This window comes from Bos indicus, chromosome 12 (assembly GCF_029378745.1).
Source record: "Bos indicus isolate NIAB-ARS_2022 breed Sahiwal x Tharparkar chromosome 12, NIAB-ARS_B.indTharparkar_mat_pri_1.0, whole genome shotgun sequence".
Classification (NCBI taxonomy): Eukaryota; Metazoa; Chordata; class Mammalia; order Artiodactyla; family Bovidae; genus Bos; species Bos indicus.
In genome coordinates this window covers 77516330-77540935 of record NC_091771.1, presented here as the reverse complement: position 1 = coordinate 77540935, position 24606 = coordinate 77516330, and the positions used below count along the sequence as shown (strand labels likewise).

The 24606-nt window shown below is 41.1% G+C and overlaps 1 protein-coding gene across 2 annotated transcripts in view; it reads right to left on the bottom strand.

The window, feature by feature from the left end:
- The window catches only part of RAP2A (RAP2A, member of RAS oncogene family), a 41612-nt gene extending 17377 nt beyond the window's left edge, over window positions 1-24235 (bottom strand). The window contains exons 1-2 of one of the 2 annotated variants that reach the window (XM_070800408.1): window positions 23622-24235; window positions 8912-23444 (exon numbers count right to left, since the gene is read on the bottom strand). In XM_070800408.1, the coding sequence (XP_070656509.1) occupies window positions 23189-23444; window positions 23622-23935 (570 nt within the window). In that variant the 5' untranslated portion in view covers window positions 23936-24235 and the 3' untranslated portion in view covers window positions 8912-23188. Of the gene's footprint in view, window positions 1-8911; window positions 23445-23621 lie in introns of those variants that run through there. The other variant, XM_019971645.2, reaches the window with a different exon arrangement.
- Between the last annotated feature and the right edge of the window lie 371 nt (window positions 24236-24606).

Below are 24606 nucleotides of genomic sequence, written 5' to 3'. Positions count from 1 at the left end.
TCATATGTGGGGAAGTGTTTGGAAGCCTTAAACCTTGTTATTTAGAAACTACACACGCATATATCTGAATAAACCATTATTATTATTATTTTTAAAGCACAATATCCAAGATATCCAGACTAAGGCAGAGGAAAGCAGCTACTGGTCCACATTATGTACTTTAATGTGCAACAAAATTTCAACCTGCATTTTAATGTATATTCAGTCATCAACTAATCTGTCAACAAAGTAAGCATCTTCTTACATAATTTAAACAGCAGGGACAATTCAAGCATGGACACATATTTGAAGAACACAGAACTCTCATCTAAGAAACAAAGGTCTTCAAACATAAAACTTGCATTTTATCTTTAGTGATAGCTGAAATCTAAAACCTCTGCATTAAAAAACAGGTCCAACTATTGTACTTGAAAAGACTAAATTGAGTCAATTACTCAGAAATACGCCAAGTTATTTGAACTGTTATCTATATTTACATCAAATTATAGGATATTTCTTTTCAGCATCCCCTCATTTCAGCATTCCTGGCAAAAACATTGATGAATGGAAATTTGTATGTTTTTGGTACACAGTTAAAGTTCAAGTATTTTTTAAAAAGTTACCTCTGACTGAAGAACATTTAAAGATGCATCAAAGCTAGGTAGAGCTAAGATTTTTAAAGAAACTTTGAGATCTTAAAATATTTATTTCCAAATCACTAAATATAAACAGCACCAAATAAAACTAAAAAACAGAAACATGCTGCATCTCCAGAAAGTTCAGGTTATCTGACCAGCAGAATGAGCTTTTCTTCTCTCAGCAATGAACAGCTCAGGCAATGAGTGCCATCAATTATGCACGGCAGGTTGTAACTGGTTGGTTCAACTGGGCGTAAGTTTGGTGATGTCTATTAAAAAGGATTTTTCATTTGAACTGGGAGAAGTTAACAGGTGACAGATGGCAGACGCAAAACAAAACAAATGCACAGTGAAGAAAGGAGCTGGAAACCCTCATTACTGGCAGCGATTATGGTGCCCAAGAGCAGCCAATGGAGAATGATGAGCTACGGGTATGTTGGCAGGATTCAACCCAACAGCAAAGTAAAAGAAGTTAGAAATGGTTATAAGAGGTCACTGTGGGAGCAAGGGAGAAAGGATGGTCAGCAAAAGTCATCAAGAGTCTCTAAAGTAATCAAGTTGGAGATGAGAGGCTGTAACAACAGGTCTGCAACAGTACTGATTACAGGGAACAGGCAGGGTGAGAATTATTGGATGTGAGAAAACTGGTCCCTTCATTTTCATTCCTGCTACAAAACTCCTTTAATTTCCAAAACAACTCACACCTGAGCTATGCAAGTCTCCTAACTGGTCCTACCTCCAATTTCTTGCCTCACTATTCTATCTTCTATGCCATTTCCACAACAGTTATCCTAAAACCCTGCACATGTTCCTCTCCCCATCCTTGCAAATCACTACCTTAGAAAAATAAATGGCGGCTCTACAACCACTGGGGCTTCCCCGGCGGTTCAGTGGTGAAGAACCTGCCTGCCAATGCAGGAGATGTGGGTTCAATCCCTGCATTGGGAAGATCCCTTGTAGAAGGAAATGGCACCCTACTCCAGTATGCTTGCCTGGGAAATCCCATGGACAGAGGAGCCTGGCAGGCTACAGTCCACAGGGTCGCAAAGAGCTGGATATGACTTAGCAACTAAAGAACAACAGTTAAACCACTAGATAAAGGCTAACACTTAAGGTCAACCACAGCTTTCAGTTCTGTTCAGTTCAGTCGCTCAGTCGTGTCCGACTCTTTGCAACCCCATGAATCGCAGCACACCAGGCCTCCCTGTCCATCACCAACTCCCAGAGTTCATTCAGACTCATGTCTATCGAGTCAGTGATGCCATCCAGCCATTTCATCCTCTGTCTTCCCCTTCTCCTCCTGCCCCCAATCCCTCCCAGCATCAGAGTCTTTTCCAACGAGTCAACTTTTCGCATGAGGTGGCCAAAGTACTGGAGTTTCAGCTTTAGCATCATTCCTTCCAAAGAAATCCCAGGGCTGATCTCCTTCAGAATGGACTGGCTGGATCTCCTTGCAGTCCAAGGGATTCTCAAGAGTCTTCTCCAACACCACAGTTCAGAAGCATCAATTCTTCAACACTCAGCCTTCTTCACAGTCCAACTCTCATATCCATACATGACCACAGGAAAAACCATAGCCTTGACTAGACGGACCTTTGTTGGAAGTAATATTTCTGCTTTTGAATATGCTATCTAGGTTGGTCATAACTTTCCTTGTCACTGGCTAAAATCATGATGGAGTCCACAAGGGGAAGAGAACTGGATGTATATTTAGGGTACCTAGAAAAAGTCCCAGCTGTGCTCCCTAAGACATGTCACATGACCTCTCTCAGCCTCAGGTCCCCCCCTCCTTTTATTTCTCCTTTTTTGGCTGTGCCATGCGGCATGTGGGATCTTAGTTCCCTGGCCAGGGACTGAACCCACACCCTATGCTCTGGAAGCTCAGAGTCCAACCACTAGACTGCCAGGCAAGTTCCCCTCCCGTTCCTTACTTGTGAAACAAACATTAGGTATTACAGTATGGAAGAAGATGGTGATGACTTTCCTAACAATAGCTTAGCACCCATGGAAGGCTTAGTAGGTGCCAGACACTGTGCTAAGCAGTTTGCATGAATTACCCATTGAAGTATTACGGATACTGTAAAATACTACAGAATGCTAATTATTCTTTTCTAAGTTCTTTCCAACCATCTGTTAGTAAGTCAGTTTTAGAATTTTAATTGTGGTGATATAGCTGTAAAAAAGTACAAAAATTGTTACACAGTATCTTATTTCTTATCTCCAGCTTCCATTCCCCGGCAGGATGGTCTTCTACAATAAAGGCCATTAGCTCCTATTGGTACAACGTGAGAACAACAGGATAGATATTAATATCAAATTAGTCTGCTGCTACTATCAAATTGCCTCTAGTATCAAAAGCTGGCAGTTTACCATCTTCTCCAAACAGAAGTATCTGTCCTTACTCTATTCACCTTCTTGCTTCGAACACTGCTGAGTCAAGTCACTAGATATGAACCACAGCTCTGACGAGATGGGGGGTGTTCAGGGTGGTATGGCCGTAGGCTGAACCATGCTCTGAAGCCTTACAGAACAATGTGGTATAATCAAAAAGAAAATGGGACAGAACTGAAGAGAATGAGAAGAACCAAGGTCTCGTTTCTGTCTTAAACTAGCTGTGCCACCTTTGAAGTTAGATCTGGGACCTCAGGAAAGTAAGGGCCAGGAATGTTTTTATGTAGCTGTTTCTCCAGTACTGGAATCAATTCTTGACACAGTCCTACAAAACAGAATGACTTAATGAAGTGATGATCTACAAATATGACAGCTTTCGCACGCGCCCCTAGTGAAAATGTCACAGAAACAATCCAAACACATCCATGGCTGCTGCTGCTGTTTCAGTCGCTCAGTCCTGTTCGACTCTTCGCGACCCCATGGACTGCAGCCCAACAGGCTCCTCGTCCACGGGATTTTCCAGGCAAGAGTACTGGAGTGGGGTGCCATTTCCTTCTCCAAGGGATCTTCCTGACCAGGACTCGAACCTACTTCTCCTGCACTGACGCAGATTCTTCACCACTGAGCCACCAGGAAAGTCATATCCATGGTCCCCAGGCTGAGAAAGCATTTCCGATGTGCTTTATCCAGCATGCTTTCTTTTTCTTTACCCTTTATCACGGTTTACCATTAGATGCCAAAATGCTTAAAACTGATTTGCAGCATAAAGGCTCTCCAGATATTTGGAAGAAAAATGGTCAAAATCCATAATGTAATGAACTAAAGGAACATTTATTTATAATTCAACATACTTTCTTTGTACCAAGTGCTAGATATCAAAATTGAAGCAGACTACCACCAAATCAATACGTGGAAGAAGCTTTTATTCTTAAGACAGATTAGATGTATTTGCCAACTACTCTTGTAAACAACATACACTGTGGGCAGAGTACAGGGGGAGGGTCCAGTAAGACTATTATTATTACAAGCAGTTGCAAAACATATACATGTAGACTTAGATTTTTCTGCTGAAACTAAACTTTAATATGTTATAAACTAATAAAATTATATATGATCTTCAGTTCAGTTCCGTCAACTCAGTCATGTCTGACTCTTTGCGACCCCACAAATTGCAGTACGCCAGGCCTCACTGTCCATCACCTACTCCCGGAGTTTACCCAAACCCACATCCATCGAGTCGGTGATGCCATCCAGCCATCTCATCCTCTGTCATCCCCTTCTCCTCCTGCCCTCAATCTTTCCCAGCATCAGGGTCTTTTCCAATGAGTCAGCTCTTCACATCAGGTGGCCAAAGTATTGGAGTTTCAGCTTCAGCATCAGTCCTTCCAATGAACACCCAGGACTGATCTCCTTTAGGATGGACTGGTTGGATCTCCTTGCAGTCCAAGGGACTCTCAAAAGTCTTCTCCAACACCACAGTTCAAAAGCATCAATTCTTCAACACTCAGCCTTCTTTATAGTCCAACTCTCACCTCCATACATGACCACTGGAAAAACCATAGCTTTGACTAGATGGACCTTTGTTGGCAAAGTAATGTCTCTGCTTTTTAATATGCTGTCTAGGTTGGTCATAATTTTCCTTCCAAGGAGTAAGCGTCTTTTAATTTCATGGCTGCCATCACCATCTGCAGTGATTTTGGAGCCCCCAAAAATAAAATCTGACACTGTTTCCCCATCTATCTGCCATGAAGTGATGGGACTGGATGCCATAATCTTAGTTTTCTGAATGTTGAGCTTTAAGCCAACTTTTTCACTCTCCTCTTTCACTTTCATCAAGAGGCTCTTTAGTTCTTCTTCACTTTCTGCCATAAGGGTGGTGTCATCTGCATATCTGAGGTTATTGATATGTCTCCAGGCAATCTTGATTCCAGCTTGTAAGTGTGGTTAGTCATGTGTGGGTAAGAACAGTAAAATGACACAGGGCAGATAAAATGTGAAGGCAAATGGTGAGCGCCTGCATCAGTCTACCACCTTTTAATAGCTAAAATACACTCATCCATTCACTTACCACTCATCCTCAATATTCTTTAAAGATCTTCACAGAGAGAAATCCAAAGGATCAATAGTACTTTTATCAAAATAATTTATAAAATATCAACATGTTCATCTAAAAATGTTTTACCATTTCAGATAACTATTGCTGTATAAAAACTACCCCAAAACTAATGGATTAACATAACCATTTTACTGTATTTTGTGGTGGTGTGACTCAGGAATTTGGGCAGAGTTCAGTTGGGTGATTCTTCTGCTCCATGTGGTACTGACTGGGCTCATTCAGTGGTCCTCAGCTAGGGCTGGGCTGGGCGGACAGTCAACGCTGGCTGCACCCTAGGCCTGGCCCGTCGGTGGGCACAGTTGGATGGGCAGCTCCCTCCCTCTCTCCACATGGTCTCAGGGCCTTTTCAGGGCAGCTGGACTTCTCACATGGCAGCTCAGGGCTCCAAAAGACCATGGTGGAAGGTGCACAGTCCTTGTAGAGACTAGGCCCCAAACTCGCTTAGCATCACCTCCACCATCTTTCTTGGTCAAAGTAGTTACGGGCCAGCCCAGAGTCAAGGAAGGGGAAATAGATCCCACCTCTTTCTGGGAATCATGTCCAACAATCCACAGCCATCTTCAGTCTAGTATGTTTTGTAAAGAAGATGTCATTCTTTAAACTGAATTTCCAGTTCATGAGGATCTGCTGCCCCAAGTTAAGAAATATAATACAGAAGGATGGTGCCAAGTCAAAGAAAGAAACTGTTTATACAGACTGGGTATTTCAAAAATACATGTAAAAAACTGGGCTGCAGTTGTCATGATTCTAAAAACAGAGAACTTAAGGTAAGAGTCTAGAGGGACTATATAATTTACTGCCAAGAGACGCTTTTGAGATGGAAAGGGACACTGTAAACAAATGTGCCAAGGCAACAGGCATAAACCTGAACTGTCCCAGGTAAAGAGACACCAGGTCACCTTTGGAGAAAGGGGAACAGATGAAAGTGGTGGTACTCATTCAAAGGAAAATATTCATGGGATTGTTAGAAGCCAATCAGTATGGCGTACAAAAGCTTTCAGTTCAGTCCAGTTGCTTAGTTGTGTCCAACTCTTTGCAACCCCATGGACCACACCACGCCAGGCCTCCCTATCCATCACCAACTCCCGGAGTTTACTCAAACTCATGTCCATTGAGTCGGTGATGCCATCCAATCACCTCATCCTCTGTTGTCCCCTTCCCCTCCAAAAGCTTTAGGATTTGTGATTTCAACAGCATGTGCTGATGGGAGCAACAGAACCACTCGCCTTCCCCAAATAGTCCTTCCTCCATAAATGTCCAACCATTTCATTTAGTAAAACCAGATGATGTGCTCAGGACAGCCTGAGGAATAAACACCAAGACTGGCCTTTTCAAATGGATGTAGCTCTGGGAGGCGTCCTACCACCCGACAGTGTTTAGGTCCTTCCCCTCTGAAGACAGCAGTATGCCAAACTGGTTAATGGTTGTTTGAGAGCAAGAACAGGTAGAGTTCATGCAAGCATTACAGCTCTTTAATGTAAGGCCACTGAAACCAGTTGTGTCATTGGTATTATGCGTAAACTGATAAATCATCGAGATGTGATTTTCTCATCTCTAGCTCCTCTAAAATAAAACTTGAAAATCACCTTAACTTTCTATTTAGCGTTCAGGTAGTATGCACCCGTCTTAACAGCGAGCATCTAGCCCCTCATTATGCCAACAGGACTGATGGTCAAAGTTTGGCTCACAAAGCCAAAGAAAAAACATTCTGAGTACACGTGGGTCGTCTGGGTGAGGAGGAGATTATATCTCAGTATAGTTTTGGAGGAAATGGAAACCCACTCCAGTATTCTTGCCTGGTGCCCTGGAAATCCTACGGACAGAGGATCCTGGCAGGCTACAGTTTATGGGGTCTCAAAGAGTTGGACATGACTTAGAGGCTGAACAAAAATAGTTTTATATATATCATGTTTGAAATTTTCAGTTTTACTAAATGCAAAAACCAAACCATCCCCCACCCTCACCCCCGCAAAACCCTGATATGACAACAAAGCTTATCCTTTGTTTCCTAATCTCTATTAAATTAACCCTGATAATGAACTTTTATTTTTAAATGAACTTTTATCTTTAGTTTACCTTCCAGCTATCTTCCCTGGGTACTAGCTAACCTACTCTGTTTTCTCTCAATTATCCATAAATCAGTTTGCCTTTTTAATGCTTTCTAAGACAACAATTCTGCTCAAACCATTCAACAACCAAATACAAACAGCAAGTTTTAAGATTTCATTTCCAGGGAGGATTAAGATGTACTAAATAAAGCAAATACACAATTGTTGACATTAGACATAGAGAAATTTTTGAGTCAGAATGCATCTTTAGAAAAGGTGAGAGAAATAGTTGAGGGGGATTAAGAAGCACAGACTTCCAGTTACAAAATATGATTCAGAGGTATGAAATGTATAGAGCTGTCCAGGGGAATAGCATAGTAATGATGTAAAGTCTTTGTATGATGACACATGGTAACAGGACTTATCACGGTGATCATTTTGCAATGTGTAGAAATATCCGATCACTGTGTTGTGCACCAGAATGTAAAGTCTTTGTATGATGACACATGGAAACAGGACTTATCACGGTGATCACTTTGCGATGTGTAGAAATATCCAATCACTATGTTGTACACCAGGAACCACATAGCACTGTAGGCCAGTCATGCTTCAAAAACAAAAACAGAAAAACAAACTCACAGAAAAAGAGAACAGACTTGTGGTTACCAGAGGCAGGGGTGTATGGAGGTTGAGGGAGGAACTGGATGAAGGAGTCAAAATGCACAGATTTCCAGTTCTAAGTATATAAGTTCTAAGGATATAACGTACAATGTGATTAAATATAATTAACACTGCTGTATGTTATCAATGAAAGCTGTTAAGAGAGTAAATCCTAAGAGTCTCATCACAAGGAAAAAAAATCTTTTTTTCCTATTTCTTTAATGTTACATCTGTATGAGATGATTAATGTTCACTAAACCTCCTGTGATAATCATTTCATGATGTACATGAGTCAAATCATTATGCCGTACACTTTAAACTTACATAGTGCTGTAGGTGAGCTACAGCTGGATAAAATACGAAGGGGGAAAACAAGTTGTACCCCCCAAAAGCTTCCTTAGAAAAAGTGGTCTAGTAAAAGCAATGTCTTTGGTGGAATAATACTTTAAAACTTAGACATAAAACTGTTCCAAAAAAAAAAAAAAAAAAAATGTATTCTGTCTCTCTCTCCATATATAATAAACTCAACACTGTCAAACATATATTCATTTGTAGTACATGTTGACACACCAGATGGACGAAGATAGAATCTTGTACTTATTCTGCATAACGCCCAGGGCAATGTTATGCAAATAAAATGCTTTAAACCATAGTATTTGATGTTGACAGTGATGACTTTTATGCAAAGACAAGACTTCTAGAATCAATTTATTAAAAACCTCTGTCAACATTATTTCCCTCCATTGCCCCTTCCTCTCTCTCTTTATATATATACACACACACATATATACAGATGTAGTTATATGTAACTAGCCATAAACACTATTAAAATTATTTCTAACCTATGCACAGTTTTGGCTTTCACACAAGGTCTATTATCATTGTCAACTTTTTAAAAAAGAAATATTATTTAACAAATACTTTTTATATGTATGATTACTTCCTATGAAGTATTTTTACATTTTACATACATGTACTAAAAACAATGGAGGAGGAAATGGCAACCCACTCCAGTGTTCTTGCCTGAAGAATTCCATGGACAGAGGAGCCTGGCAGGCTACAGTCCATGGGGTCGCAAAGAGTCGGACACGACTGAGTGACAAACACACACACACAAATCACAATTCTTTGTGAGTCCAAAATCATACTGTCACCACTTATAGGCAAGAGAGTCTTGTGGAAGACAAACACACAAAGCACTGAGGCCGACAAGGTCTGTAACACACACCGGATGAGCACTCCAGACACGGAGGAGAAAGCAGTGGAGAAATGGAAATGCAATGCTAGATCGTGCTGTGTGCTAAGTCGCTTCAGTTGTGTCCAACTCTTTGCAACCCCATGGACTGTAGCCCGCCAGGCTCCTCTGTCCATGGGATTCTCCAGGCAAGAATACTGGAGTGGGTTGCCATTTCCTTCTCCAGGGGATCTTCCTGACCCAGGGGTTGAACCTGTGTCTCCTGTAGTTCCTGCACTGCAGGCAGATTCTTTATCTCTGAGCCACCAGGGAAGCCCACGGAGGAGAAAGCAATGGAAAAATGGAAATGCAATACTAGATTAGCTATATAATTTATCTACATAGAGGAAGGCAACTGAGTCTAATGCCTAAGAAATCACATGGCAGTACACTGATTTTATAAAGTTGGAAAACACTTGGGTCTCACTTCTATTTCTTTGATCTTTGGTGAAATGTTATTATTGATATTTTAGGGTTACTATGCAAAGAATTCTATAGGAAATCAGTCCTGAATACTCAAAGGAAGGACCGAAAAGCTCCAATACTTTGGCCCTGATGTGAAGAACTGACTCAATGGAAAAGACCATGATGCTGGGAAAGATTGAAGGCGGGAGGAGAAGGAGACGACAGAGGATGAGATGATGGTTAGATGGCCTCACTGACTCGATGGACGTGAGTTTGAGCAAGCCCTGGGAGTTGGTGATGGACAGGGAAGCCTGGCGTGCTACAGTCCATGGGGTCGCAAATAGTCAGACGTGACTGAGGAACTGAATCGAAGCAAAGAAAGTTTACATTCATTACCTAATCAGTTTTTTATTATACCTATATTCCAGATGAGGAAGTTGAGATGCAGAGAATGCTAACTTGCTCCTCATAACATGACTAGTAAGTACTGAAGCTCAGCTTTAATCAGATTAACCCTTATGGTCTTCATAGGTAAAATCAGATCATTACGTACGATAAAATTAAAAACTGAATAATTAGAACAACTACAATAAACACAGTATATTTATTATGTTCATTGGAAACCTAAGAACACATGTATTTAGAATTAAGAACAAAATAAAAATTTCCACCCAAAATGCGAGAAAAACACTCTAAGGCTTCATTTGCAGAAAGATGTAAAGACATCTGGTAAGAAGAAAATATTAAGATGTACTGAATTATTAATAGGATGTAGGATTTCCACATTTGAATTATTAATTTTTAAGGGCTGCTCCAAGAAAAACATGAAAAACAACACTCCTAAGTGTTTTAAGTAAAGGTTTATAATGTTTCTCTGGGGTAATTTTACTAAGTGATTTTAAGATAGCTATAATTACGGTCATCTTCATCTATTTTTACTGTCTTAAAGGCAGAGCTGAATCAATATCATCTTGGAGAGATGCAGCAAGCCTCTTATAGAGATCAGTCTCCCCAGTAACCTGTTGTGGTAATGAACATGCATTCCGGTCGGAATCCTCCTGCAACGTCCTGTTCTCTGTTCTACACTGCACAGGGCCGGAGCTATCCTGCCTTATCAGGATGAACAAAACTACATGAGAAACAAGTCCTCATAACTGTAATCTGCCCAACAAACAGTAATAAATGCTTCCTCAAAAGATACACTTTCTGTATCTTTTTGGTCCTTGACTGAATGGTTTCTTTTTCCGTAACAGAGGCTGCATTTACTAGCTCAAGTTGGGAAATTTACTTCACTTTTAGAGCATTTATACAGCATTGCTGGAAAATGGAAAAGTGGGAAGAGAAGATAAAAGTTGTTTCAAACTATGAAAGATAGTTCCATTTATTTTTCTCAGAGAAAAATGTTCCATAATAGCAGTTTTCAAATTGTGTGTGATGAGATCAATTTAGTGGATCAAGAGGAATACTTATAAACAACAAAGTAAGAAAAGAATAATACAGAAACTATAATAATAGCAACACAGCAAGTGTAACTCTTGTTTCATGAAATTTTGGTTTCAGTTATACGTATTTATATCTGTATGTGCATTGTAAAATGTATTTCTGAGAGCCATGATTTAAGAAAATGTAAAAGCCCCTCACTGCTGGCTGAATACAAAGAAGTAGATAGCTTCTTAAAAAATATTCTTTTTGACAGATAATAACAATTTAAAAAAATAAGACACTGATGAGAGAAAATGAAGGAAAATCTAATATTGTTCTGTACTCAAGACCTAGAAGATTATTGTTAAAATGTCCATAGTACCCAAAGCAGTCTACAGATTCAATTCAATCTCTATCAAAACTCCAATGGCATTTTCCACATAAATATAATAAACAATTCTACAATTGTATAGAATTACAAAAGACCTCAAATAGCCAAAGGAATCTTGAGAAAGAAGATGTAAGCAGTAGCCATCACACTTCCTGATTCCAAACTATATTACAAAGCTACAGAAATCAAAACAGTATGGTACCAACATAAAAACAGACATATGTTAATATATCAGTGGAACAGACTAAAGAATGCCCTTACATATACGATCAACTACTTCACAACAAAGCAGCCAAGAATATACAATGGGAACGAATAGTTTCTTTAGGAACTGGTGCTGGGAAAATTGGACAGCTGCATGTAGGAGAATAGAACTGGAGTATTATCTTGCACCACAAACAAAAATCAACTCAAAATGGATTTAAAGATTTAAACATAAAACCTAAAACCATAAAACTCCTAAAAGAAAACATAGGGTGGTAAGCTGTTTGACAGTGGTCTTGGTAATAAGTTTTTGGATTTGACATAAAAAGCAAAGGCAACAAAACAAATAAAAAAGAGGGGGACTACATCAAACTAAAAAGCTTCTGCAGAGCAAATGAAACCATCAACCAAATGAAAAGGCAATCTATAGAATGGAAGAAAACATTTACAAATCATATACCTTATAAGGGGTTAATACCCAAAATATAAGAGGGACTCACACAACTCAATAGAAAAAAATAATCCAATTAAAAAATGGGAAGAGGATCTGAACAGACATTTTTCCGAAGGAGACATCAGATGACCACAAGTACATATAAAGGTGCTCAACACTGCTAATCAGGGAAGGACATATCAAAGTCACAATGAGATTATCACCTGTTAGAGTGACCACCACTCAGAACACAAAAAACAAGTGTTGTTGAGAATGTGGAGAAGACAGAACCCCTGTGCACAGTGGGCAGGGATGGGAATTGGCACGGCCACCATAGAGAACAGTATGGAAGTTCCTCAAAAAATTAAAAAAAAAAAAAAGAACTATCATATGATCTAGGGATGCCACATTTGGACATTTACATGTGAAGAAAACAAAATCACTATTTCAGAGAGATACATGCACCCTCAAGTTCACTGCCCCATCATTTACAAGAGCCAAGACATGGAGACAACCTAAGCATCCACTGTTGGACAGGCTGATAGAGAAAATGCGGCATATACGCAAAACAGCACATTACTAAACCATAAGGAAAAAAAAAAAGGAAATCCTGCCATTTGAGACAATATGGGATAGAACTTAAGGGTATTCTGCGAAGTGAAATAAGTCAGGCAGAGAAAGACAGATACTGTATAATTTCACTTACATAGAGAATCTTAAAAGAAACAAATAAACCACAAAACTGAACTCAAAGATACAGAGAACAGAGGGAGGGTGGTAAATGGGCGAAGGTGGTTAAAAAATAAAAGGTATACACTACCAGTTATAAAATTACTAATAAGTGAGCCCTGGGCAGGCAGGGTACAGCATGGCAGTAATACTGTATTGGATATTTGAAAGCTGCTAAGGGAGTACACCATGAAAGTTGTCAGCACACACACACAAATTCTACCTATGTGTGGTGACAGATGTTAACTAAACTTACTGTGGTGATTGTTTTGCAGTATATACGTATATTAAATCTTTACGTTTTATGAGAAATAACTTCTAAATATTTTAAGTTAAAGCTTTACAATGTTTTTGTCCTGGGTAATTTTACTGAATGAAAAAACCCTACCACTATTACAATGTATATATGTCAATTATCTCAGTAAGAATAAACTTTAAAAAACCCACAAAATCATTAATCAGCATATTCCCCATAAAATACCAATCTGATTCGTTTTCAAAACAAAAAACAAAACCAAACCAACAATCTATCCAATGTGACCAGTGAATACATTTTAGCATTTTGATTTAAAGAATGTGTAATTTACAAGTATACTTTATTTACATGCTGCAATCTGTTTTAAATAGCTTATTCGGACAGAGTTCAGCAACGTATGATAAGTTCATTTCCAACATTAAGTAATGAAATACATCAAACTGCAAAGAATTCCAATGCTGTTCTGTTACTAGATCTCCCAAACCATGTCTGCAATATAATATGCTGCTGACATTTGATTCAGATAACCAATAACCTTATTCTGACTCACATGCTGAAAAAAAAAATCTTATTTCCTAGCGGTGACCTTTAAACTGAAATTTATTAAAAACCAGGCTAATATAGGTGTCTGTTTTTTTATTAGAGTTTTCCTACAAGAATAAAAGGTGAAGTAGTTGAAATATTAGGTCATACGTTTCCAAAGAGGTTTCAATCTTTTAGAAGCATCATTTAAACAGTATTTAGTACTGTGTGCGTGTGTGTGTGTGTGTGTAGAGTTGCTCAATCATATCTGACTCTTTGCCACCCCATGGACTGTAGCCCACCAGGCTCCTCTGTCCATGGAATTCTCTAGGCAAGAATACTAGAGTGGGGTGCCATGCCCTCCTCCAGGGAATCTTCCAACCCAGGGACTGAAGGCAGGTGTCCCGCACTGCAGGCAGATTCCTTACCATCTGAACCACCAGGGAAGCCCATTCAGTAGTATACACCATGTCGAAATCTTGGAAGGTTTAATCTTTAAGGTTATCAAAATATGTGTTTTAATATATTTTGATAACCTTAAATCTTATCAATATATTTTACTTGTATTCTTTACTGAAATGCAGATGTCTAAAATCACAGCATTGTCATTATTGATATCACTGTACTAAAACGCTAGATCTGGTAAACCATAAAAGTATGTTTAAGAAATTTTTCTGTCAGGCTGAGAATGATTTTTAATTTAATGAACCACAGCTGTCAAAGGGCTTCCCTGATATAGCTCAGTTGGTAAAGAATCGGCCTGCAATGCAGGAGACCCTGGCTCGATTCCTGGGTCAGGAAGATCTCCTGGAGAAGGGATAGGCTACCCCCTCCAGTTTTCTTGGGCTTCCCTTGCGGTTCAGCTGGTAAAGAATTTGCCTGCAATGCAGAAGACCTGGGTTTGATCCCTGGGTTGGGAAGATCCCCTGGAGAAGGGAAAGGCTACCCACTCCAGTATTCTGGCCTGGAGAATCCCATGGACTGTATAGGCCATGGGGTTGCAAAGAGTCGGACACAACTGAGCGACTTTCACTTTCACAACTGTCCGAGTTACAACTCAAAAGGCAAACATATACATGGTAGGTTTCTGTACACCATTAATATTTCATAATACATTTCCTACAGAAATCCACTCTCTTCATTTTTACTTCTGCAATTATTCAGTCTCCAACAGTTTTATCTTGGGTTAAAGTCTACTCATATCCAAACTCAAATTTCTCCCCACAAATGTGGGGTACATAGAATTCCTTTTATACTATAAGCCAGAAAAACATAAGTACATGAGGAAACAGTAGGTAAGAACAGATGGAGAGAAAGGGGTAAGCCCAAACAGAGCCAGAGGAAACCCTAGAATGGGAGCCACACTTCTTTCCCCAGGGGTTCAGGTTCTAAAGACGATGGCTGAGAGAGAAACCATAGAAAGTAAAAATTATCCTTGGGAAAAAAACCTCCTTAAGTGTGGTATACCTAGTGTTATGTAAAGATCACTGCTTAGAAATATGTATAAATATCTAATGTGCCATATATAATTTCTGAAAAGATGGCATACAATTAAGACCACTTAAGTGTAGTGTTACTGGAAAACTTAAAAAGATTCCAACTGTGCTGGCTTTTCCTGTTGGTTTCGTCATCTAGACATATTTTATTAGTTCCTACTCCTTAATGTTTATCAATTATTGACTTTTTCCTAAAGGAGAGTTAGAAGGTCAGTGTCCTCTACCTGCCTGAATACTTCTCATTTCAGTGGCCAAAGTGCCTTTCGAATCATCCATTTGTTCCATTTGCCAGAGGATTTATCCATTTGGGGAGGGCTTATATCTTTTGTCTGTGTGCAGTGGCATGGATGGCTGGCTAAATTCTTTTTGCCCTCTCTACCTTTAAAAAGAAACTGTAATGATTCCCCTGATTAGAGATTTTATTGATACAATGATTACAAAACCTTAACTAGATTAAGATTTGCAAGTCACACGCTGCTGATTCTTTAAGATTCATAGCAAACTACTTTTTCCCTTATCGTGCTAACTAGACAGAGGTATTCCCAGAAAGCTGAGCTGGAGGGACATCATCTACAAAGTGAACTCAAAAAATTCTAATACTGGGATGGTAAAATGAACCTGACTCTACTGTAATTTACTCTAATTTTACATTGCAATGAAACCAAGTTCCCCTTTCAGGGGAAAAAAAAACTCTGGGCTGTAAAAAGATGACTCATAGTTATTAGGCTCTGTACCTTGGAGGAGCTCTCAATTACAATTTTGGTTTTCAGAGGGATCAAACTGGGCAAGGTAGTGTTTGGGGAAGGAGTTGGTGGCAGACTCCAGAAATCATTTATTGGGACAAACAGCACTGGATGTATTTCCTGGTTTTAGCTCTATGCGCCAAATTACTGTGGGTCAAGATCTATGCTTTAGCAATTGGCAATCCATCTCTACCTTAGAGCAGGCTTTTTGGCAACTTGTGGTGAAAAGAAAAAGGGCAAACAACCAGCTGGTCACTTAAAAGTGATCGCTCAAATGATAGAGAAATATAAATAAGAATAGTAAAAAAAAAAAAAAAAAAGTCACTCACTCACTTGGGTAGTACACATTAACCACCCCTTTCCCCAGTCTTTGTCCCAGTCTTAAAACATGCCATTTCTTCTAACATAATGAAGTCTCCTCTAGGTAACTTGCAATTCTCAAGTTCTATCCTTGACCATGTACATTTTATTTTCTATTACTGGCCACCCACTTCTGTCTCTCTATATTCTATCCAGAAGGTTTTGTCTACTCTCCAAATCTGAATTATGAAGATGATCTCGAGTCTCTGTATTTATTCATACATAAACTGATCTTTCAGGCTTTATTCCAATATCCTAATTGCTTATTAGGTGCATCTATCTGGATGATCACCGGCTCAAAAGGTGAAAACATCTCCCGCAGCTATTTCTCCCTAATCCTATTCGCTCATGTTCAGAATGTCAAGGTTACTTTTGACCTTTCCCTCGTTTCTCCCACTAAGTTTGATTAATTCACATTGTTTGCATCCATTCTTTCCTTTCTGTTCTGACAGACACTGTGTTAACTCAGAATCTGTGTGAGATTCTGACAGTATCTTACAACTCTTCCTTCTGACTCTGGTCTATTATCACTAAGCCATCTATCATATCATCACCATATTACCATTTCAGCAAGAATTTTGATCATGCTCCTTGACTACAAGATCAAGTCCGAAAGTCTTTAACCTTCTGTAATTCAGCTTTGCATATTAATATTTAGCCTTACCTCCTCTCACACTTTATATAAATTCCTGGTTTAGCTAATCTGGTCTATTTAACAGTCAACAAAGAGGAACTAAAAAGCCTCTTGATGAAGGTGAAGGAGGAGAGGGAAAAGATGTCTTAAAACCCAACATTCAAAAAACTAAGATCATGGCATCTGGTCCCATCACTTGATGGCAAATAGATGGGGAAAAATGGAAAGAGAGACAGACTTTATTTTCTTGGGCTCCAAAATCACTGTGGACTGTGACCACAACCATGAAACCAAAACATGCTTGTTCCTTGGAAGGAAAGCTATGACAAACCTAGATGGCATATTAAAAATCAGAGATATTACTTTATCAACAAAGGTCCATCTAGTCAAAGCTATGGTTTTTCCAGTAGACATGTATGGATGTGAGAGCTGGACTATAAAGAAGGCTGAGCGCCTAAAAATTGATGCTTTTGAACTGTGGTGCTGGAGAAGACTCTTGAGAGTCCCTTGGACAGCAAGGATATCAAACCAGCGAATCCTAAAGGAGATCAGTCCTGAATATTCATTGGAAGGACTGATACTGAAGCTGAAGCTCCAATACTTTGGCCACCTGATGCGAAGAGCTGACTCACTGGAAAAGACCCTGATGCTGGGAAAGACTGAAGGCAGAAGAAGGGGATGACAGAAGATGGGATGGTTGGATGGCATTGCCGATTCAACGGACATGAGTTTGAGCAAACTGTGGGAGATGGTGAAAGACAGAGAAGCCTGGCATGCTGCAGTCCGTGGGGTCGCAAAGAGTCGGACACGACTGAGTACCTGCAAAACCCCCTATGCATTTCCCATGCTGTGTTCTCCATCTGGACAACGTCACGTTTCTAATTCGTTAAGGTTCTTATTAAACTATCTCTTTTCCAGTTGCCCTAAGCAGACACAAGTATTCTCCTAGAATGTTAAGAGTTGAAGGGACTACAAAATGGGCTTTAAAGAATCATCTCCTCTATCTATAAAATTCAAATGCTTTGGGAAACTGAGGCCACTAGAGTAATTCTTTCTTTGAACACTGAATTTTTTCAACATATTTTTCTTGATTGTTTCCTAAGTGCCAGGAGCTGTGCTAGCCACATGGGATTAGAGTTTAATAAGAAAGACTGATTGTACTTAAATATCACCCAAATATTTAAATTCTGATAAGCACTACGAGCAGAGGGGAAGCACAGGGTGTCACTGATGTCTGAAATACGCGTGGTTGAGGGAAGGGGAGAGGCATGAAGTCAGTATAGTGTGGGAAGACGGGAAGGAGGAAATTCAATTTGGGAAGATGAGGAAGGCTTCCCTGAGGAGGAAATCTTTTAATTGAGTGTTAGTCACTCAATCATATCCGACTCTTTGCTACCCCACGGACTGTAGTCATAGGTTCCAGGTTCCTCTGTCTTTGAAATTCTCCAGGCAAAAATATTGGAGTGGGTAGCCATTTCCTCCTCCAGGGGATCTTCCTAACCCAGGGATGGAACCCGGGTCTCCTGCATTGCAGGCAGCAGATTCTTTACTGTCTGAGCCACCAGGAGGTGCAGATTCGATCCGTGGGTCGGGAAGATCTCATGGAGAATGAAATGGCAACCCACTCCAGTATTTTTGCCTGGGAAATCCCACAGACAGCGGGGCCTGGCAGGCTACAGTCCATAGGGTTGCAAAGAGTTGGATATGACTCCGCGACTAAAAAACTACAACCACCAAGAGGATTTAACTCTGCAAAACGCAGGTGATTTCTACATGTAGAAGGAATGCCCAGAAGATAGGCAATTTTGCGGAACTAAAAGGTCTGGGTGCTCAAATGCAAGGGACGAGGAAGGTTGCCAGAGGTGAAGCTGGAAAGGCCAAGAGGGATAAGAGCATGCTAAGCCTGGTCATGGTGAGGATTTCTGGGCTTTATCCTAAGACAGGCCTTGGACAGCGTGTTCCAAGATACTGCACGTCAGGACCACAGCTTACCCTGGGAGGAATGGGACAAGCACCCATGACATTAGAAAGAATTCGAGTTTTATTTCAACTGAAATATATTCTATATCCCCGCCACTCTTCCCTATGTGTTTGATCTCATCCAAAGTCAATTTCAAAAAAAGAAAGCATGGGAATTTATAAAAACCACCACTTAGTCGGCCCACTAGGCTTGGATAGGAACTTGCGTATGTACTTTCCAAATGTCCTGTGCTTTTCCAAAGCTGCTTTATGCCACTTCGCGTTTACAAAAGACCTCTGTTAGTACCCGTTTTTGATAACCAAAAAAAATCAGGTGATTTTTGCTTTTAAAAGTGAAAAACGAAAATGGCGTTCAGCATTTGGTTTGATGTGAGCAGCTGAGAAGTAGCACTACCCTATCAAGGAGAGAGGCACCCCAGGCTCCCTCCCCAGGAACCACGCTCAGCATCTCAGCATCAAGCTGCCACAGCTCTGAACTGTGTCTGTGCACATCTGAGCTTCACCTAAATTTTTTTGTGTGTATGTGTAAGCACGATGTGTCCTAAGGTAACCACTTCTTCACTTAATGCCATTGTGGCTTAGGAAAGGTTTCATAGGAATGCTCTCCTTTCAGATGGGGCGTGGGAAATCTGTGTATGAATATCCATGAACCTAGGAACCTAAGACTACTTTTTTTCCAGTAGTCATGTATGGATGTGAGAGTTGGACTATAAAGAAAGCTTAGCACTGAAGAATTGATGCTTTTGAACTGTGGTATTAGAGAAGACTCTTGAGAGTCCCTTGGACTGCAAGGAGATCCAACCAGTCCATCCTAAAGGAAATCAGTACTGAATATTCATTAAAGGACTGATGCTGAAGCTGAAACTCCAATACTTTGGCCACCTGATGAAAAGAACTGACTCACTGGAAAAGACCCTGATGCAGGGAAAGATTGAAGGCAAGAGAAGGGGACAACAATGAGATGGTTGGATGGCATCACTGACGCAATGGATATGAGTTTGAGTAGCCTCCAGGAGTTGGTGATGGACAAGGAAGCCTGGTGTGCTGCAGTCCATGGGGTCTCAAAGAGTTGGACACAACTTAGCGACTAAACTGAACTGATAGACACTTAAGGGAGTGGGGGCCTCTTTTATATTTTCTAGAAGCAACACTCCATACAAGAACAATCTAGCGACACGCTCCATTTCACTGTTGCCCACGCACAGATGCTACAGTAAAAGTTACATGTTCATTCTGTGGCCTTTTCCTGCAAGATCCTTAATAAGAGAAAATATATATATATTTTTTTTTCTTGTCCATAAGCCTGTTAAATAAGGCTAAGAGAGAAATAAGAGAAAATATTTTAAAAGAATACCAACAAAATTTTTCCAAGGATTGTTTTCATCACGATTGCCTTTTTAGTATCACCTTGGGCTTCCCTGGTGGCTCAGATGGTAAAGAATCTGGCTGCAATGGCAGAAGACCCAGGTTCAATCCCTGGGTCAGGTTGATTCCCCTGGAGAAGGGAATGGCTCCCCACTCCAGTATTCTTGTCTGGGAGATCCCATGGACAGAGGAGCCTGGGGGGCTACAATCTATGGGGACGCAGAGTCAGACATGACTAACACTTTACTAGTCTACACTAGGTAATGAATTTCAAAATGCAGCCACAAATTTATTTCCTCTAAAATAACACTTAAGCAGACAAGGAAACAAAGTTAAATAACAGCTGGCATTTTAATGTTCAAGGTATTGCGCTGGACACCTTAAAATGCATTACCTCATTTAATACTAACAAGGACTCTGAGAGGTACATGTGCGTGCGTGTGTTAGTCGCTCAGTCGTGTCCAACTCTTTGCGACCCCATGGGCTGTAGCCTACCAGGCTCCTCTGTCCATGGGATTCTCCAGGCAGAAATACTCGAATGGGTTGCCATTTCCTTCTCCAGGTGATATTCCTGACCCAGGGATTGAACCTGGGTCTCCAGCACTGCAGGCACATTCTTTGAGAGGTGCGTGCCACACTGTTAATTCACAACATGGAAGCTGGAGCTTAGAGAAGCAAGCGTTTCCCCAAAATATTTACACCTTAGACCTGTACTGTCCCATGTTAGCCTTGGAGCCACGTGTGGCTGCCGAGCAACTGAAATACAGCAATAATACTGTATAAATACTGAGATGTGCAGTAAGTATAAACGGCACCCCAAGTTTTGAAAATTTAGTATGCAAAAGAAAATGATGAAAATACTTCAATTTTTGAATACTGATTAGATGTTGAAATGACAGCATTTTAGAGTGGGTTAAATAAAATTTATTATTAAAATTAATTTTACCTGCTTCACATTAAAAAAAAAATTCAGCTACTAGACATTTCAAAACTACACATGTGGCCCACAATTATATTTGAATTAAATAGTACTGCCGTAGACAAAAGGCTGCATAATTCAATTTGTCAGTAAATGCTAAGTTCAAAGGCAGCCTGGTGTAGAGGAAGAGAAGAGTATATGGATTCATGCAGATTTGGTTTAAATATCCTCTCCACCAGTGACTAGTTTTTGGCAAAAAATATCAACCCTCTCTACATTTCACTTATGTCATCAGCATTATGGTGATATTAAACATCCTCAAACGACTGTTGTATGTAATATGTACAGCAGCTAACTGGCAGAGGGGAAAGAACAACTACAAATACCTCCTACAGCAACTGCTTAAAAATTGATCCTCAAAAAGAATAGAAAATGCACTTATTTGAAAATCATATTTTATTCTTTAAGTTAAAGAATCAATACACTGAATGCCTGCTCTAGCATAATATACACTGTATTATAATATACATGAAATACACAGATCCTTTCTTTCAATATTGTGTAAAATATGCTATATGCTGGGAGGCCAGATAATGAGGTTAGGGAAAGGTAAAAAAAATATCAGGACACAGATAGGCCCAAGTGGTTCTTATGGACAATTATCTTGAGCTTATGAACTCCACGTCAGCTGATTTTTTTCTACCTTTTACATCAGGAACTGAGACGAGTGAGTAAAATGACATCAGGGCAAGTAGAGTTTTACTTTTTTCCTTCCTGGGTCATACTGCAAACAAATAAATTGGTCCAGTACACTAAGTTCAGAATAACTCATTATTGGTGATCTCAAATATACCAAAAGAAACTACAAAATCATGTGAATATACTATCCAATGACATTTTGCCCTATTCTGTCCCCTAGGCTCCTGTCAAGAAGTTTGCACTGGGCATGTGACTTTATCAATGTATGTATTATCTGTATATATGTAAATACAAAGAGTGGAGCAGGTGGGGCATTTACTTTAATGTGATATATGTATACAGCCCAAGATTGACATGTGACAATGTGTTTCATTGCCCTGTTCTATAGGGATTTTTTGTTGTTGTTATTGTTAATAGTCCCGGGGAAGTGTTAAAGATTTCAGTCACTTAAATGTAGCCTCTTAATATCATATGCTTTAACACCAAAAGTATTCCTATGTTAACTATAGCAATTAACTTTAAGAAAATGATACTGAAAAAAAAAAAGCTATTAAATTCACAGATCTTAGAACATCATCAGAGACCATAAAAATATTGACTTTATTCTAGTTTGAAATTTAATGGAAGAAGTAATATACAAAATTTTAATTTACCTATTAAAGTGCATATTCAATGAGTTAAAGGTGGGGAGGGGTGCTTCAGGAGAGGGCTTCCCCTTTGATCTCATATGTGGCATCAAAAATCTGCTTCTTGTAATGAATTTTTGAACAACCCCTGAGGGCACATGACTTGGTATCTGCTCTTTCAAAATGAGTTGATTCAACTTGGCTAAAAATGAGATTACGTCTACAGTACACTTACAACTAGCTTTCAGCCAATGTCTATTAATTTAGGGTTATAGGTAGAATTGGGTAAGAAAAACAAAATTACACTAGATCAAAATTATTAGCAATTATTAATAATAAGAATCAGACAAAACAGTAACGTGCACTTAACCAGTAATTAGAAAAATTTGCTAAAACTCGGAACTGAGACATTGCATTTCTGATTCTTGAAATTATAGGAAAAAATATAATCAATTTAAGAGAATACAAATATCATAAGCCATTTAAGCTATCAGCCATATTTTCAAAATGCACAGTTAAGAGTAAAAGAGTTCCTATCAGTAAAGTGCTTATTTGCATTAACTTTACATTAGCTGACATTTGAGTCACACCTTTGAAGAAACTTGCTTTATTTCCAGGAATGTCTCCCCCTCCCCCCTTTTCTTTCTTTTTTGTTTTTGAGAGGAATAAGGCAGCTAGACTAAAGAAAGAAAAAAAAAGTTGTCATATTCTTTAATGTGAGTGGTATATTTGTGCTTCTATATACTAGAATATACTCATCGATTCCACTGAGCCAAGTCTTCAAATAATATGATAATCTGTCTTTCAAGTTTCATCTTAATTGCAGTGTTCATTTTTGTTAAAACGCCCTGGCACCATTCAGTCTTCTATGAAATGAGAAAGGTCTTTTTCCTTCGGACTTGACATGTTTACCACGTATGTGTGAGCAATTTTTGCTGTCAACTAACTGCAAAGGTCTTTTTGTTGTTGCTGAATCTGAAAATGTCTCCACTATACTTGCACAGCTGCCCTCTTCCCAGCAGAAACCAACCCGCCCCTCTCCCCTCTGCGAGTTTTAAACTTTCTTTGCTTTGGGGGTTCTGCACAGGCGCTACTAGTAACATCCAAGAGACAAAGAGCTGTGCTTGTGGGATGCCAAATTTGAATTGTGAAACAAAGCACTCAAATTTGAGATTCAAGAGGATGAGGATGATGCTGGTAAAAAAAAAATTTTTTTTTATAAAACGTTATGATCCTACAGCCGTCTCCCTAGACAGCTCCTCCAGCCCACGGCCACCCGAGAGCACGCGGGAGGGAGTTCTGATCCCCGAACAGGAGGGCTGAGGGGCCCCCACCGGCGAAGCCCCCTGCCCGCGCCCCCGGCCCTCTCACCGCTTTACTCGGATGATCTGGTCCCGCATGGGCTTGATGTCCTGGAAGCTCTGCTGGTTGACGAGGCTGTAGACTAGGATGAAGCCCTGGCCGTTCTTGATGTACAGGTCCCGCATGGACGCGAACTGCTCGGTGCCCGCCGTGTCCAGGATCTCCAGCACCGACGGCGACGAGTCCACCTCGATCTCCTTGCGGTAGAAGTCCTCGATGGTGGGGTCGTATTTCTCGATGAAGGTGCCGGTCACGAACTGCACGGTCAGGGCGGATTTGCCGACCCCGCCCGAGCCCAGCACCACCACTTTGTACTCGCGCATCGTCCCTCCGCGGCCGCCGCCGCCGCCGCCGCCCGCGACATAGACCTACGCCCGCCTTGCTGCACGCCCGGACCCTGCGCCGGCGGCCGGCCCCGCCGCCTCCCGCGGCCGCCCCCACCTCACGGCCGCCGCGGCCCCCCGGGCGCCGGCGGAGGCAAGCGCAGCCCTGGGCATAGGGGCCGAGCCAGGTGGCAAGGCGGCCCCGCGGGCGCCGGCAGGCACTGAAGGCGAGCGCGGAGCGGGAGCTAAGGAGCCGCCCGAGCCGCCCGAACCGCGGGCCCGCAGTGCCGCCCGCCCGGCCGCCCCGCCCCTCGCGCCTCCACGCCCAGCTCCCCGCCCGCCGCCGCCGCCGCCGCCGCCGCCGCCGAGGCTGCTGCTCTTCCCGGCGGCTGAGCGCGCGCCCGAGCCCCAGCCGCAGCGCTGCCGGGGGGCGGGGCCCGGCGGCCCAGGGGGCGGGGCCCGGCGGCGCAGCCCCCGCCCCTGCGCCCCTGTCGCCTAGGTGACCAGCCGCGCGCGCGCTCCCGGGAGGCTCTGCGAGGCGCGGAAGCCTTGGCTGGAGGCTTAGATAAACAACCACCTGGGCCACCGGATAACACCCCACCCCGTCGAACCCAGCGGGTGAGGGGCATACTGAGCATGCGCAGTTCTCCACCCGGCGACGGGAGGGGTTT